This window comes from Buteo buteo, chromosome 3 (genome assembly GCF_964188355.1).
Source record: "Buteo buteo chromosome 3, bButBut1.hap1.1, whole genome shotgun sequence".
Taxonomy (NCBI): domain Eukaryota; kingdom Metazoa; phylum Chordata; class Aves; order Accipitriformes; family Accipitridae; genus Buteo; species Buteo buteo.
Genome location: NC_134173.1, coordinates 59,215,307 through 59,230,969, shown reverse-complemented (window position 1 = coordinate 59,230,969; position 15,663 = coordinate 59,215,307). Strand labels below are relative to the sequence as shown.

Here is a 15,663-nt window from a genome sequence, read left to right as displayed (position 1 = left end):
CCCTTCCTGTAACATTTGTACAATGGTAGCATAAAAGGTTTGCAGTTCATAGTTATTGCCACAATATATGTAATAGAGAGTGCTGTGGCAACTACTTGCGAACCGTTAGTCAACAAATATCAGCATCTGAAATGCTGATTGAGGAGCAATATATTATACCATGTATTAGGTATAACCCTGCATGTTGCTATTGCAGACATAGCTTCTGGATGTAAAATATAGTTCAAATCATAGAATCATAGAATCATTTAGGTTGGAAAAGGCCTTCAAGATCATCAAGTCCAACCATCATCCATGCCCACTAAACCATGTGGAGTACCTTGTCTATGTGCTTTTTGAATACCTCCAGGGATGGTGACTCAACCACTTCCCTGGGCAGCCTATTCCAATGTCTGACAACCCTCTCAGTAAAGAAATTTTTCCTAATATCCAACCTAAATCTCCCTTGCCACAACTAGAGGCCGTTTCCTATCATCCTGTCTCCAGCCACCTGACAGAAGAGACCAGCACCCACCTCACTACAACCCCCCTTCAGGTAGTTGTAGAGAGTGATAAGGTCTCCCCTCAGCCTCCTCTTCTCCAGACTAAATGTATTTGTTCATCTGGTAACATGAACAATGTGGGTCAGCTCTGAGTACAAACAGGAATTCCTGAGTGTTTTTTCTCGATAGATCTTAAGGGAACAGATTGTTCTTTCCTCTTTGAGCATTTTCTGGTCACAGTGCTACGTTAAAGGTATTGCTATTAACTTCATTTAGAAGGCTTTACATAGAAAACTCAAAATATGTGTTGTTTTATTCTTTATTCTTATTGTTTATTCAGATAGCAGGATACACCTGTCCTGTCTGTCTTATGTAATTGGTCATTCCTGGTGAATAGAAGTGGTTATTGAATGGTTTTGGTGACATAGACATATTTGATGAAGAGTGTGCTAATCTGAAATCTAGTAATTATTTGACTTTGAGTAAATAAAAAATTGTTGACATTTCATAATTTTAGTATTCTAACTAATCCTTGTTCCAGTGCTTACCAACTTTTACTGCAGAGGGACAGTATTTCCTTCCCTGTTGGCACAGCGGAAAACCAGTCGTGATCACTTAGAGAATCTCGTCCTAACATCAGAAGTTGTAGGTTAGGATCTTCTATCCTAGAAAACCATTTCTACACAAAACACATTCCCATTTGCTTGTGTAGTGGACATAATGTTTCCTTAAATATTATCCCAACAAACTTAATTGCATCTGCTTGAAATGTATTGGCTACCTGTAGTGTATGGAGCTGTTGATCAGTGGGATGCAGCATAATGTATCCAAATATTTTGTCAACTAACAAACATGAAGCTGTTGATCATCTAACTTTGGCAGTATGTGTGAGAGAATCTATTTATGCTTTGAATCAATATTTTGTATTTCTTTGTTTTGTTTTCAGATTAATCTTGGAAGCAACCAGTATCTTTTCTCAGTTGTTGTGGATCCCAAAGAAATGCCATGCTTCTGCCTGAGGCATGATGTTGATGCTCTTCTCTGGCAGCCCCACTCTGACCAACCAGAGAACATGTGGGAACACATTGCAACTTTTAATGCTTTAGGTAAGAAATTAACTTCTGTGTCACACTTCTCTATCTGAGACTTTTCTACCTGAATATTCTTAGTATGGCTTCTGTTGATATTTCACTTAATTAAATTTGAATTTAAAGCTACTATAATTCTGTTGATAGCAGCATGGTAGCTTAATTTTAGAAATATTAGAACATAATAAATAAAATGTTTATGCCTTGGGAGGAAAATAAGCCTTCTCAGACCATATACAGGATGCAAGCACAGTAAAGAGGAGAGTTCCTTGGGTAAGTGAACTTGAGTTAAAGACTTAAAAGCACAATCACCACCTTAACGCTCACACAGAAATCATCAGGGAAACAGCTGCAGTTCATTGATGACATGTCTAGGTGTATATATGCTTATGGTAATATGTTTTAATAAGTGACCTTTAGATTTTTCCTATTTTATTGTCTCAAGTGACAAGTCTGAAGAATTGGACATGATCACCGTTTTGTCTCTTATAAGAGCTAGGAGCATCAAGTGATGCTGGTACATAGTAGGTTCAAAAGAAGCTAAAAGAAATACTTCACATATGCACATTTAAGCTATGGAACCCTCTGCCACAAAACTTTGTAGGCATGGAAAGTTTTCATGAATTTGAAAATAAAATAAAATAAAAAATCATCATGACATGAAGAATCAGTCAAGAGTGTAACTGTGCCAGCTCTGGCTCAAGAAGCCCCTAACTCTTCTGAAATTACAGACTGCCAGAAAAGTAGAAAATGTGATTGTGAAGAATCGTTAGTTATTGTTGTATTCTTGCAATCAGGACTAAGAATTTGTTTTTAACCGCTGTTGGAAGCAGAATCCTAAAGGTCAGAAGCAGAAAGTACTTTGAAAAATATGGATGCAAGAGTAAGAATTGCCATATCAGATCAAATAGCAATATCAATATGTGGTCCACATAGCCCAGTACTGTACCTATCAAGTAAGAAACAGATAAATCAGTTTTCATGAAAATTAATCTGGTCCAGAATTTGCTTCTGCTGTTAACAACTATAGTCTTCATGTTCTCTAAGTGTTCTCTAGACCCATTCCTTCAATAATACCACAAGTGTGACAATTTATTCCCTCCCTCCCCAAAATACATTTGTTGGACCACACCACTCGGTCTGGGTCCAAAATAAAAGGGAAGATATTAGCTGTTTTATAGAGCTCACACAGGTTACCATAACACATAATTAGTTTTGTTCTGAGTTTTTGCAATTTATTTAGTTTTGTAATATGAATGACTTTTTAATAGCCTGTTATTCTAACTTAAGATCAAATTAAGCTGTAAGAATCTTAACGAATTGTCTAACAAAAGAGATTAATTTCACAATTTGTTCTTTGTTTACTCATTTCAAATTTCATTATGCTGGGAAAAAAGCAGATGAAAAGGGTTAAGATGGTTTTTCATATTACTATTAGTTTCAAGTTTCAATGCTGACTTTGTAGTACTGTTTTAAGATTGTGTTTCTATTGTTTTGAAAATAAGAGGAAGGAAATTATGATATCTTTGAGCTTTTTGTACCTAAGGTGATAAAACCCAACATTGTTCCTGTACTTCTTTCTCCTTATCGTACTATCATTTTACAGTATTAATTGAAGTTTACACTTCTGTACTAATCTAGTTCACCTTTAATGTGCCAGAGGTGATGTAAGTCATCAGCTTGTTTATCTACAACCAAATTTAGAAGTACTTTGCAAGAGCTAGTAGTAAAAAGCAGTATTTTTTAGATTAAAAAGCTAGTTTTCCAAAACCTACAGTATTCATTTCATTGACCAAAGCAATGGTAGTAGCCCTATTTCCTTCTTCCTCTGCTTGAACTTTTGGAATTAGTTTTTAACAAGCTATACAAAGGTGATGATTGAGAAATTAATATTTTTCAGTTCAAGTCTTGGACTGAAACCTAAGGAAGGAGGCAAAGGGAAACTGAAAGGACCAAGTTTTTTGTTCTATATATCTGTCCTAATGACCTTCTGTTGAAAAAAAGCAATTGGTCTTGAATAGACCTTTGGCTGCCAACGTCTAATGATTTGCTGCTGGTTGAAGGAGTTAGTTGCGTGATCTTGCCCACTCTTGCCATAGTTTACTGAAGAAGGGTGTGTCTTTCACGGACTATTCATTAGTCATAGAATGGTTTGGGACTTTAAGATCAACTAGTTCCAACCCCCCTGCCATGGGCAGGGACACCTTCCACTAGACCAAGCTGCTCAAAGCCCCGTCCAGCCTGGCCTTGAACACTTCCAGGGAGAGGGCATTTACAACTTCTCTGGACAACCTGTTCCTGTGCCTCACCACCCTCACAGTAAAGAATTTCTTCCTTCTTGCTGTATAAATCCCCTGCTCATAACAGGGTTGTATCTGTAAACCAGAAAAATAGAGGACAGTGACATTTTTTTTAGATTTGTTTTTTAAAAAAATAAAGAGCCTAAAATTTTCTTTCTGGGAAATCCCATGTAAATACAAGTCCCTTGCCTCAAAAGCTGCTTCTACCTGCAAACCTATACTTAAATCGTGTTTTTATTATTAGTGCCAGTGTTTAAATACATGAATTAAATTAATGAACTCTACACTTGGAAAGGTTTTTCTGGCTGTCATAATATTTCCCAGTACAGCAATCAAGCCAATTGATAGTCTAGCTATATATTTACTAATTGTCTTGCGGTGAAAACTGTCAAGCTGTTCAAACAGAGATCACTTTTTGAGAACAGTAGCAAGCATTTGTAAATTTAGAAGTCTTAGCGTTAACACTTAAAATAACAAAAACAAAACAGCCAGAACATGTTCAAGGCATGAAAAAAAGGTACTGTTAATGTGTGATGGTACTGTTGTGGGTTAGCCCTGGTGGGCACCTAAGCACCACACAGCTGCTTGCTCTCTTCCTATTCCCCTTCCCTGCCTGCTGTGGGCCAGAGGAGAGAACAGGAAGAGCAAAAGCAAGAAAGCTTAGTGGTTGAGGTCTTTGGGTCAGCTGTCCTGGTTGTGTCCCCTCCCAACTTCTTGTGCATCCCAAACCTACTGGGGGATAGGCAGAGTTGGAAAAATAGAAAGCCATGACAATGTGCAAGTACAGCTCAGCAATAGCAAAAAATTGTGTGGTATCAACACTTTTAGTCACGAATTCAAAACACAGCACCTTATGGTCCACTGTGAACAAAATTAACTCCATCCCAGCCAGCCCCAGTGCACTTACTTTGACCTCTACCCTATGATAATAAGGAAAGAGGAAGAGCCCAAAAAAGTAAACTCTAGCATGCTTGTTGTTCTCAGAGGTGCTGTCTTTCAGTGATAACCATTGCCAATGCATTGTTCGGTGGAAGTGAAGCAAATAACCTTTCAGAAGGATGGTAGATCACTTTTCAAAGATTGCGTCTCAAGTCTCTTTACAGAAGTGTGAAAAGAAATCAGTCTGAAATAAGTCTGTTTAATAATTAAGCTCTGTAGTGGAAGAGGAAACGGAAGATTTTTTTTTCTTGTCAGTGAATATTAGCAAAGATTATAGCATGTTGAAAAGTAACTCATGTTTTTTTCAGTCAATTCTAAACAGAAGACAAGTTTTAAGTGTCTGTTCAAGATTAGGTAGGCTCAGAAATCTTAAATTATAAATGTAATTACAAACTGGGTGATGAGGGGAGAGAAGAGAGTTATTCTGCTTAGACTCCTAATATTGGGCTAAGATGTGTATCCATGCCTTATGATCCTGCTGAGAAAATGGAACACCTTGTGAGGCAGAGAGGGGCTGGATGTGGGAACAGTATCTAGCTATCTATACATATGCATCAAAAATGCCAGTTAGGAAGATGTACAGAAGAATTGTATATTGCTATTAAATTGGTTAATGCGTACCTCCAAAAACTATTGGTTTATTTAATAACAACATATATCTCTTTCATTTTTTGTTACTAATTCCATGTTATTTTTTAAGGTAAGCTTGATTTCTGTCTTAGCCAGTTGAAGTGCTGTTGAAACCAATATATTATTTATCCCTTCTACTTCTTTTTGGGGTATGCAGGTTATGTCCAAGCATCAAAGCAAGACAAGAAGTTTATGGCTTGTGCTCCAGATTACTCCTATGCTGCTCTTTGTGAGTGCTTGCGACGAGTTTTCATCTATCGTCAGCCGACTCCTCTGTCCACAGTTCTCTACAACAGGAAGGAAGGAAGACAAGTAGGACAGGTTGCTAAGCAGCTAGTAGCAACCTTGGAAGCCAATGATCCTATCTTAGGCTTTCAAGCTACAAATGAGAGATTATTTGTTCTCACAACAAAAACCTTGTTTTTAATAAAGGTGAACTCTGGAAATTAATTATTCAATATATTCTGCTGTAGTTTGTGTTAACAATGTGTTAAAGAACTGGTTAGGTAAATGATCTGAGAAGTTCAGTACAATTTCCTGAAGTTTAAAAAGGAGATATCTTACAGGGGAATCAAAATTTTTCATTAGAATTTGTCTGTAAGAGAAAGTTTTTCAACTTTGCTGTCACTGAAGCAAGCTTTTTCAGAGCTATGGGAAAATGTCTTCTGCATTAACAGCTTTCTCAAAGCAATTGTCAGAGGCTGCCTTTGCATAGGTGAATAGATTTATGCATTGTTTTTTCCAAATGACTGTGTTTGCCATCCTTCTGAGTTTCTAGAGTTCATTTCTGTTTTTAAATGCCACTGTTTACATGTGAAAGAAGTAGTCAGATAAAGAAAATAAAGCTTTGAGTTACAAGCATATGATGTGCAAAGTAGTGTGTATCACAAAAAAAGAAAAATCCTAAATTCAAATACTGTTGGCAAAAAAAGTGACTTAATATTTCAATATTCAGTAGTATAGAGTGAAATGTGAATGGAATGAATGGAGTATTATGTTCCTCATCCAGGTAATTAATTCAAGTGGAATAATTGCATTGTATATGCAGATTTTAGATGATTGATTTGGGACTTACTCATGCTTGCAGTGAAATCTGTTCACATTTTAAGAGACACTAGAACAGCTTTTAGCAGCTTTTTCCTGAAGCAAAGTAAGGGTCAATGTATAGCTGGTGATTAAATATTGAATGGTGTTAGTCAAGGTCTGGTTTCTTTCAGTTGTGTCATTTTCATTTGACATTGTACTTCATTTCAAGTGACTAATTTATAATTGGAAAATGGCTAATAGAAAAAGGACCTGTATTGTAACCTGAGATGGGAAACTCAGAAGTGCCGCTTCTGCCTCAGATACTACTGTAAATGCTGTGTTATTAGGTAACCATTCTGTCTGTGATGTACAAGTCCGAATGTGGTGTATTTGCAATGTAAGAGTACACAGCCCATGAGGATGCTTCAGTTTAACAGACTGGCATGGTTGATTGTATTGAATAGTTGTATCTGAAGATTTTTGTTTCTTATTTTAAATTGACATTGTCAATACAGTTAAACCAAAAAGGGGTCAGTTGTGACAGCTCCACCCTGCGTTGTTTTTTTGTTTTGGTTTTTTTTTTTTCATAGTTTACTTACAACTGCATAACAAAGAATGCCTAATATATTGTGTACTGGCAGGAAAGCTGCTGTGGGCTGTGGTACCAAAGTACTGATAAAGACACAAATTACTGAGACTGACACAAATACAACAAGTGGCCTAATAGTTTGCATCTCTTCCAATATTATTTCAGACCTCCGTAAGAATCTATTGAGAGGAAAATAAGTGTTCCTTTTTTATGGACTAGTAGTTTCTTAGTTGTGATTGTTTTGATTCTCCTGTAAATTCTCCTGACTTGTATCAGTGAAATGATTAAGTTATGGAGAATTTAAAAGGGAGACAAGCAGTTGTGGCTTGCAAAAAACCTCCAAATGCAGGAGGTTTTCAAGGAACCTGATTTGCCTTCTCTTTACAGCAGTATTATATTGTATATCCAATATTGAAAAGTTTTTCCTTACTCTTACCTGGGAAAGTTAAAACAGACTTGATTTGCAAACCTTCCCTTCTCATTCTATTTTTTTAAAACTGTCTTGAAAATGCTTTTTAAAAAGGCTCAGTGAATGTATTACTGTTTTGTGACTGTTTTGCATCTGAATTTTCATTGTTGGGCAGTAATGTCAAACAAAGTGGTACAATTTATGCAGAGGTCCTTTAGAAAAGATTTTATGTACTTGATTACTGTGCAACATAAAGTGCTTTGAGATTTATATGAGTATTACTTAGTAAACGATTTAATCATTGGGAACAGAGTTAAGAACATGTTGTGATATTTGGGGAATGGAGGAATGAAGGAGTGAAGGATTCATAGGTGACATGCTTTTGTCACCTCAGGTCTATTGCAGGAAGCTTCAATATAGATGAGAACGTCACCTGTTCTTTGTCAGATTCTCCGTGCTGTGAGTTAGATATCTGGAAACATACTTCCACTGTCTCCTGCAACAGAGGAAACAAAGTCAAGTAAAACAGTTACCTCTTCAGAGGCTGTATTACAATATGTAATGACTAAAACTCACATTCTGCCCAAATGTGTGTCTGTTTCAAGGGATTTCTTGTTTGCTCCCGGGAACAACTGAACATGGGGAAGAGGTTCATCCCTTTTTCCATGTTACTCATCTATTTGCAATCATGGTGTTCTCTGTCAGATAGTCTTTCTTTTATTTTGCTTTCTATGAGAGTTAAGAACATTGTATTATTTAAAAGATTTGTTGCCTTGAGGAACCTTGCATGCTGTTGCACAGCAAGCTACTATAATTAAATGGCTGCAAGCCACAAAGAGACACTTCCTATCAGCATTTCCATTTCTGTGTTCACTTAATTTTAGGGCTCATTTGTTTAGCATATTACTGTAGGCTTATATGAATATTTAAAAGAGGTGGTTTTCTGAGAACCATACTTCAATTTTTCTAGGGTTTTATTTCTTGAAATCTTATATTTTAAGACACAGTACTTCCTGAGAGGTCCCAATCACAACCTGTTGACAGAATTTCTGAGAAAATATTTGGCTATTGCAGACAATATTATTTATTTCTAATACTCTTTTCAGTGTTTTACTTGGCTGCATATTTGGAACGTATCATGTATTCTTCTACAAGTTTAAATAAATGGAAAAAATGTTAAGTTTATTAATAAAGGGTTTTTTAAATTATTTTAAAGGATTTCTGTTAATTTAAAATGTGCATCCTTCCTCTGCTACTGAAACAAAATAGAAAAATAGAAATAAGAAATTCCTTAAAATAAGGCTTGTTACATTAAGGAGCTTTCTGTTAGGGCAAAGTTCCGATGGGTGTCTGTGCTGCAAAGTCACATCTGTTGCCGAGACATGCACTATTGCACTCCTCGTTCATTGCTGTGAAAACCCCTGTACAGTCTTTTTTGTGTCCCTTATCTGCCAACATACAAATTGATGGAGGTAGTTACTGGATGGGGTTGATAAGTATTCAGGTGTATTCTTGTGTTAAAGTGCACATTGCATCCTCTCATACTATGTCTTTACTGTGTACAAGACCCAGCTGATCTGGACAAACCCTCCTAGGTGGAAGAAGGAGAGACATCTGCACTTACTTCCTTTCCCCCTACCTCAACCCAGGGGTGCTTTTTTGCAGGAGAGTGAAGGAGAAGAGGAAGGATTTGGTCTGTACGTATGTCCTCTGTCACAAGGTGGCTCCATTAGTGAAACAGCAGACCCTCTGAGAGTAACAAATAAGTTGAAGCTTATGTTTTATTTCATTTTCCTGTGCTTTGTTTCAATAATGGACATTATTACCGCTATTACTTTTGAATTTCCTTGCCTTCTGTCAATTTATATTTTCTATTCTCATTATGCAGGTAAGACGAACTTGAAGCCTGCAGTCAATCACACATTAGCATGTAATAACAATTTTTAGTTTGATTTAAAATTTTGTGCTGCCAGTCTCATGTGTCATTTGTAACGGCTTTCTGGAAATCTGGTGAGATTTCTTTCCCCTCCTGCCCATGCAATGCATTTGTATTTGTGCTATGGATAAAGATTAGCAAGGTCAAAAGGCAGCTTTGCTGCAGTCTTTGAGGTAGAAGAACCAAGTATCAACCAAGCCTTTTGGTCAAGACTATTGCAATAATTTCAAACTCAAGATTTAGTACTATTTTGCTTGGAGAAGTATTTGATGGAGTAATTTTTTTTTTTTTCTTTAAAAAAGGTTTAAGCTACTTCTGAAAAATTACTTTCTTTTAACAAAGTTGTTTACCATGATGTGGTAGCTGGGTATCGATTAAAAAATGTTGTTAGATATAATTAACAAGTTCAGATGTAGACCTGGAAAATACTTACCATAATCTTTACTGATCTGATGCTCTAGGCAAAATACCCCTTATAAACCATTCCAGTGTGTCTCTGCAATCTAATTAAGTTGGCACTTGCAAGGAATTGTCAAGAACAACACAAGAAACTCAATTTTAAAAAATCATTTTAGAGTGTCACTTTTATTATGTGATGATGAATATACATTATCCACTAGCCTTTCTTAATGTATTAGTTGCATTCTGAATGTGCAAGAGTTGTGTGTGTATATACGTTTGTATTTTCATCTATGTTTGCATATGCACACACATGTATGTATTCATACTGCCTTAAAGTATTGGGGAAGATGGGGTGGATTCCAGAGAGGAGAATCTTTTAACACTACTGACAGCAGAGCATAGATTCTTCATTAATCTGTTCATGAGTGAGTCTGTTGTGAAGCCAGCGTTCTGACCTTAAGTACAAGTATTTTGCTGTATGCTAAACCATGGATTTACACTTGGGAGTAAGTTCTTGAATGTGAAGAAATTAATTCAAAGGTCTCCTGGAATCTGTATTATGTTTTTGGTTTATCTTTACTGTTTTTGTCCAACTGTTGTTGTCCCACATCAAAATGCAAACACCTGTAAGTCTGGCATAAATGTGTTGTAATAGCACGATAACAGCTTTATGCGAAAACATGAGTTACGAATCTGCTGAGGATTAAATATATGATATCTCAGTATTGCATTATACCCAAACTTAAACAGCTCAGAGGCCAAGTATTGAGCAGATGCCTCCAGTTGGAAGAAAGGATGCAGGAGTAATAAGCATTTATTTTTATCAAAACAAGTGAGGTTTAGTAGGAAAAGAATTAACATCCACTGAATACTAATTCAGTCACTTTATCACTGAAATTGCTGCTGACTGGCCTTTAATGATTTTTTTCTCTGAAAAGCTGTTCCTTCTCCCTGTTCCATGTGTCCTTTTTAATAAATATACAGTACCTTATGGTAATTTAAGGTTGAACAATTTATTGGAATTTCCTGAATAACTGAATTAGACTTGCACATGGGGTATCTAAAATACAGGCATGAGGTACAAGATGGATATGTCTAGTCGTAAAGAGACCAGGAACACTGGCTCTTGATTTGATCAAGAGCTGGTGACCGTCTAAACAGAAATAAAAACTGATGTTGTGAAGACATTTTTGTGAGTTGCAATGTCATATTCTAGAAAGAGTAAAAACATGGGAATTTGTGCAGAATAAGCTTGCTTAGACAAGATAAAATATACACAAGTTGCCTTTTAAAATCTCCTAGAAAAATATGCAATACTCCATTCAGAGTAGTTGGATCAATCAGAAAGAGAACACGCGTGTGATCCAAGACTTCCTCTGTTCCCATTTTATAGGCATTTGGCAAGGGTAAGTCATCAGCAAAACTGCCTGGATGCTGATGTGATCGGCATTACTCCTTTTGTGCTGTTTCTTGCCTGATGTAGCTGCTGTCTGAAAAATTCACAAGTATAATAGCTTACAAGATATTTAAATAAAAAAGTATTGGCTGCAGTTAGCAGTGTGGTTCTGAACCTCTTTGGATCCAGTGTGACATCTGATAAAATCTGCCTTTTTATATGAAACCAAAAAAACCCCTAAAACTCAGGCTGCTTTATTGTGGTTTCACTGTTTTTCTGAGAAGGACGTCAGTAGCCTTTTTCTCTCTGTTCTTAGAAATCTTTGTCTTGTGCTTTAAAAAACAGGTGCACTGTCCTCGAAGTTTGAACTTGGTGTGTCTTAATGCCACGGGCACATCAGTGAATCTGTCACTGACCCTGCTTCAGAGAAAAATTAGCGTGCGAGTTGCTTGAACTGCTAGCTATTCCATCGGGAAGTGGGGAAAAAGTGAAGTCGGCTTATTTTTAGTAGGTTCACTTTGTTTACATGGCTGCAGTCTCAGCTCCATGCATTTCAATATACTGGAAGGTCTGTGGTGCCCAAACAAAGGAAGCTGTGGGCTAGTAAGCTCAACGTTTCACTGGGTGAACACATCTGATGTGTCTACGCAGATTGTAGTGCTCTTCCGCAGTTATCCAATGTCACAAATCTCTATTTTCTGTGATAGCAGAAATAAGTTAACTTGCTAACTGACTGCAGTATCTACTTTGGAAGGAAAGACCATGAAGTAGATTCTTGGAGATACATTTCTGTATCAAATGTGATTTAAACCATGACAACATTTATGTTTTCAACTTTGAGTTGATTGATGTTTACAATTAATGAATTCCCACAACTCAAATTTTCTAGTGGAATTATTCACAGACCTGTAGGTAAACATACGAGAACGTTAATTCAGAACTGGAGATAATTAGCACTTCTCATTAGTATTTAATGTTCAGTTGGTTACTCAGTTTTTATTATGTGACCTATATTTCTTAAAAACCTATAAAGCTAGTTCACTTTGCAACTCTTGAGTGCTACTGACAAAGTGGAGCTTTGCCTCCTGAGTACTGGCAGTGGTCAAAGTCAGCAAGGCCGGAGAGGAGTAGTGAGTAATTCATGGTGCTTCAAAAGCATCCTGCTAAAAGCAACCTGCCAATGCACAGGGAGCGCAGCTGGCTTAAGTCCTACCACTTCTGGATGTTTCTTGAGCTTAGCAGCCCTCGTCATTCCTAAGCAAGATTATAGCCTGGGAAGAAACAACTTGCAGAACCCAGCCCATGCTGCCTTACAGCTCTGCAGGGATTCTAACTGTGTGAAGTTAAAACAATAATGGATTTGTACCAATGATGTCCAGCTGTGCCCATATGCACAGGACTTTCCTCTGAAATGCAGGGTTTCTGTGTGGCTGGGTTTGAAATATAAAATACATAATAAATTGTCAGGCCAAAGCTCAATCTGTCTGTCTCGTGTCCCTTAAGCAACTGCTTTTAGGTACACAATTCCTCATGCTTCGTTACGAGCAAACGGGCAGCAGTGCTCTGCTGTCTGCAGCCCCAAGCCTCTCAGCTTTGGGATGCTGGCTTTGTAATCAGCTATGGCACTGGTACGAAATGGCACAGCTCCAGTTTTCCTTCTCATCTGCCAGGTCATGCTCAGCTCTTGGTGTCTCTGCCATTCAGTTCGAGGAAACTGTCAATATGCTGGGTTAAAACCACACTCCTCGACCACTGCTTGCTGTAGTCCTCTGCCTTGTGTGTTTTATGGCAAAACTGAGCCCTCCTGGGCTTCAGGAAATGGGTGTGCGTCTCCAGGCTTGAACAGCCCAGAGGACACTGTTGAATTGCCCCTTGGAGGATTTCCCCATCTACGTAGGCAGGTAAACTCTAAACATGTTTCCGGGGCAGAGAGGCGAAGACTAAATTGAGAATTGTTTTGAGGAGTTGTTAGAAGATGACTTTAAGGGTACCATGATAGGTGATGAGGAGGTCTGGTGCTAAGGGCTCCTGGGGGGACAGCATGTGTTTCTGAACCACGGCTAAACTGCGTTGCTTTCACGTCCTTTCTGGGCCAGCTCTCTCTTCCTTCTCTATTTTAACGGAGGAAACTTTTGTGCCCTCAGCTGTGACGTGGGTTAGAGTTCCTGTGATGACAGCACAGAGCCCAGATTCAGAGAAGCTCTTCAAAAGCCAGGTCAAGGAAGGTGTGTTGCTTTTTAGGCTATTTTGACTTTTTCCCATTAAAATACTAGAGAGGAAACAGGATAAATGGTTGCTGCCAACTGAGAAAAACATTCAGAGAAAGCTGGGGGTATATTTTAAATAAATTGAGTATCATATGTGTTTATATGTATGACAATGTGCACAGAAGATGAGAAGCGAGCCATATGGCAGTGGGTTACAAATGGCTGTACTGCTTAGGGAAATTAATAGCTCTAAGCATTGATATACATGAGCCTGCTGGAGTTCAGATGTTCACATGCTAGTGCTTCAAGAAACTAGCTGAATCAATAAACAAACATTTGAAAGACAAAAAACCTAGCCAGCATGCAGCTTAAAAATTCAGAGAATAAGCCTTTAAAAAGGACTTAAAAAAAAAAAAAAAGTCTGGACTTCTTCTAAGACTAAAATACAAATAGGATTATATATTCGTGCTGCCCTGTAGCTAGTTAGAAAGTATCTGTCTCCTGATGTTTACAGTTTTTTGTCTTAGACACTAAAAATATTCTATTAACATCAATATTAACTTCTTTAATTACTGAAGCAGAGTCATTCAAAAATTCCTTTAGAGCCATCAGTTACTCTTACTCATAGACTTTAAAATACATGTTTTCTCCTTTCATAAAAGAGAGAAAGGACATACAACATTCCTTCCTTTTCTCTGTGTCTTTTCTTTGACAGAAACTGTATCAGAAAAGAAAGACACTGGAAACCTGCACAAAGGTAAGTTCAAAGAAAAGATTTTTGGAGCTGTCTCTTCAGGACACCTATCTATAGCAACCAGGGGCAGGTCAAAAGATCATTGAGATGGGATTTCGGCATTCTTCTAGCAACATTTTTGTTTTATTTTTTAGCCAGAAAATAAAAAAGGTTGTAAACTTGATTCTTCCTTTCACCTAATGCGCTTTGAGGTGGCCCCTTTCCCTGAAATCCCATGACCAGTTAGACTCTCCAAATGTCTTATGAGGGATGTGGTTGATTTTGCTGTTGAGGCTAATGTTCTACCTGGGGGAAAACATTGAAACTGTTTGTTACGGCACCAGGGTGGGAGCTGTATTGAGAATATTCCAGCTATCTTCATAACAGAACATAAATGATGCAGCAAAGCTGTGTGGTAGCGTGCTGTTTTCACTTCAGCTGAGACTTCACAAGGCCTGCGTGCCCTAACCCACGTCAGCTGGACTTCTTAAGATTGTGCTTTGCTAGGAAAAAAAGAAACATACAAGGTAAACAGTAATAGTGCATCACATCATTTATTTAGATTTACTCTGAAGGAATGTTAAAAATCACATCATATTCATGTGAGAGTAGTATCACTAAACTTATAAGGGAATGTAATTAGTTTTTAGTTAAATAAAATTAACTGTCAACCAGCAGGGTTCAGTGTCTCCAGTAACCTGAACACACAGCTTTAGTAAGCATATTGATGAGATATCAGTGAAATTATTTTTCACAGGTAACATGGGAGGACAGATGTCGGTCTAGCCGAACATGTGGATGGGCGCTGCGGAGGTCTGTCCTGGCCCCAGGCTGCCTTGCAGGGCTGAGGCAGAAAGGCAGCCCGAGGGGCTCTCTCAAGGCTGGAACCCAGCCTGAAAGCAAGCACAGAGCCACCTCCTGCCAAGCAGCTCCTATCATACCGCTGAAAGCAAAACTCAGCCTGCGGTTTATCACCTCTTGTCTCTATCGACATCCCTCATCAAGAAAGTAAACCTGAATGAAGCGACTGAAAGTGTCCTGTCTCGGCATCCGTGTGTTTCTTTACTAACACAGGAATAACCCTGGCTGCTGTGAATCTGTGGCAATACGGTTCTTTGATCCCTCTGCAGAGAAAACTGTATTTCAACACAACGATATGCTGACAAGAAGTTTGTATTTTTAATTGCTTTAGTTTTAGATAGCTTATATTTTATAACTTATAGGTAATCTAACTTAAAGAGTAAGAGGATTTTAAGAAATAAATGCATGTTTATCCACATGTTCATATTTTTTTTTAAACTTTATTTTGTGGAGCTCTGGAATGGTTCTCCACCTTTTGTTACTGCTTCTAAGTTTGCTCTGTGTTTGCATTCAAACAGGGCACCAGAATATTAAATCAGTGAGCATTTTTACACTGGTTTGTTGGATTGTTTTCTATTACTCTTATTTTATCTTCTAGGAGGAAATGTTTTCACCTGAAGAACTGTGGACAGAATCTTGCACCCAATGAACAACTCCAACAGACC

The 15,663-nt window shown here is 37.7% G+C and overlaps 1 protein-coding gene across 3 annotated transcripts in view; it reads left to right on the top strand.

The window, feature by feature from the left end:
- The window catches only part of NUDCD1 (NudC domain containing 1), a 55,247-nt gene extending 45,812 nt beyond the window's left edge, over positions 1–9,435 (top strand). For all 3 annotated transcript variants that reach the window (XM_075023822.1, XM_075023824.1, XM_075023825.1), the window contains exons 9-10: positions 1,429–1,588; positions 5,597–9,435. In XM_075023822.1, coding sequence (XP_074879923.1) covers positions 1,429–1,588; positions 5,597–5,889 — 453 coding nt within the window. In that variant the 3' untranslated portion in view covers positions 5,890–9,435. The remainder of the gene's footprint in view (positions 1–1,428; positions 1,589–5,596) is intronic.
- The last annotated feature ends 6,228 nt before the right edge of the window (positions 9,436–15,663 follow it).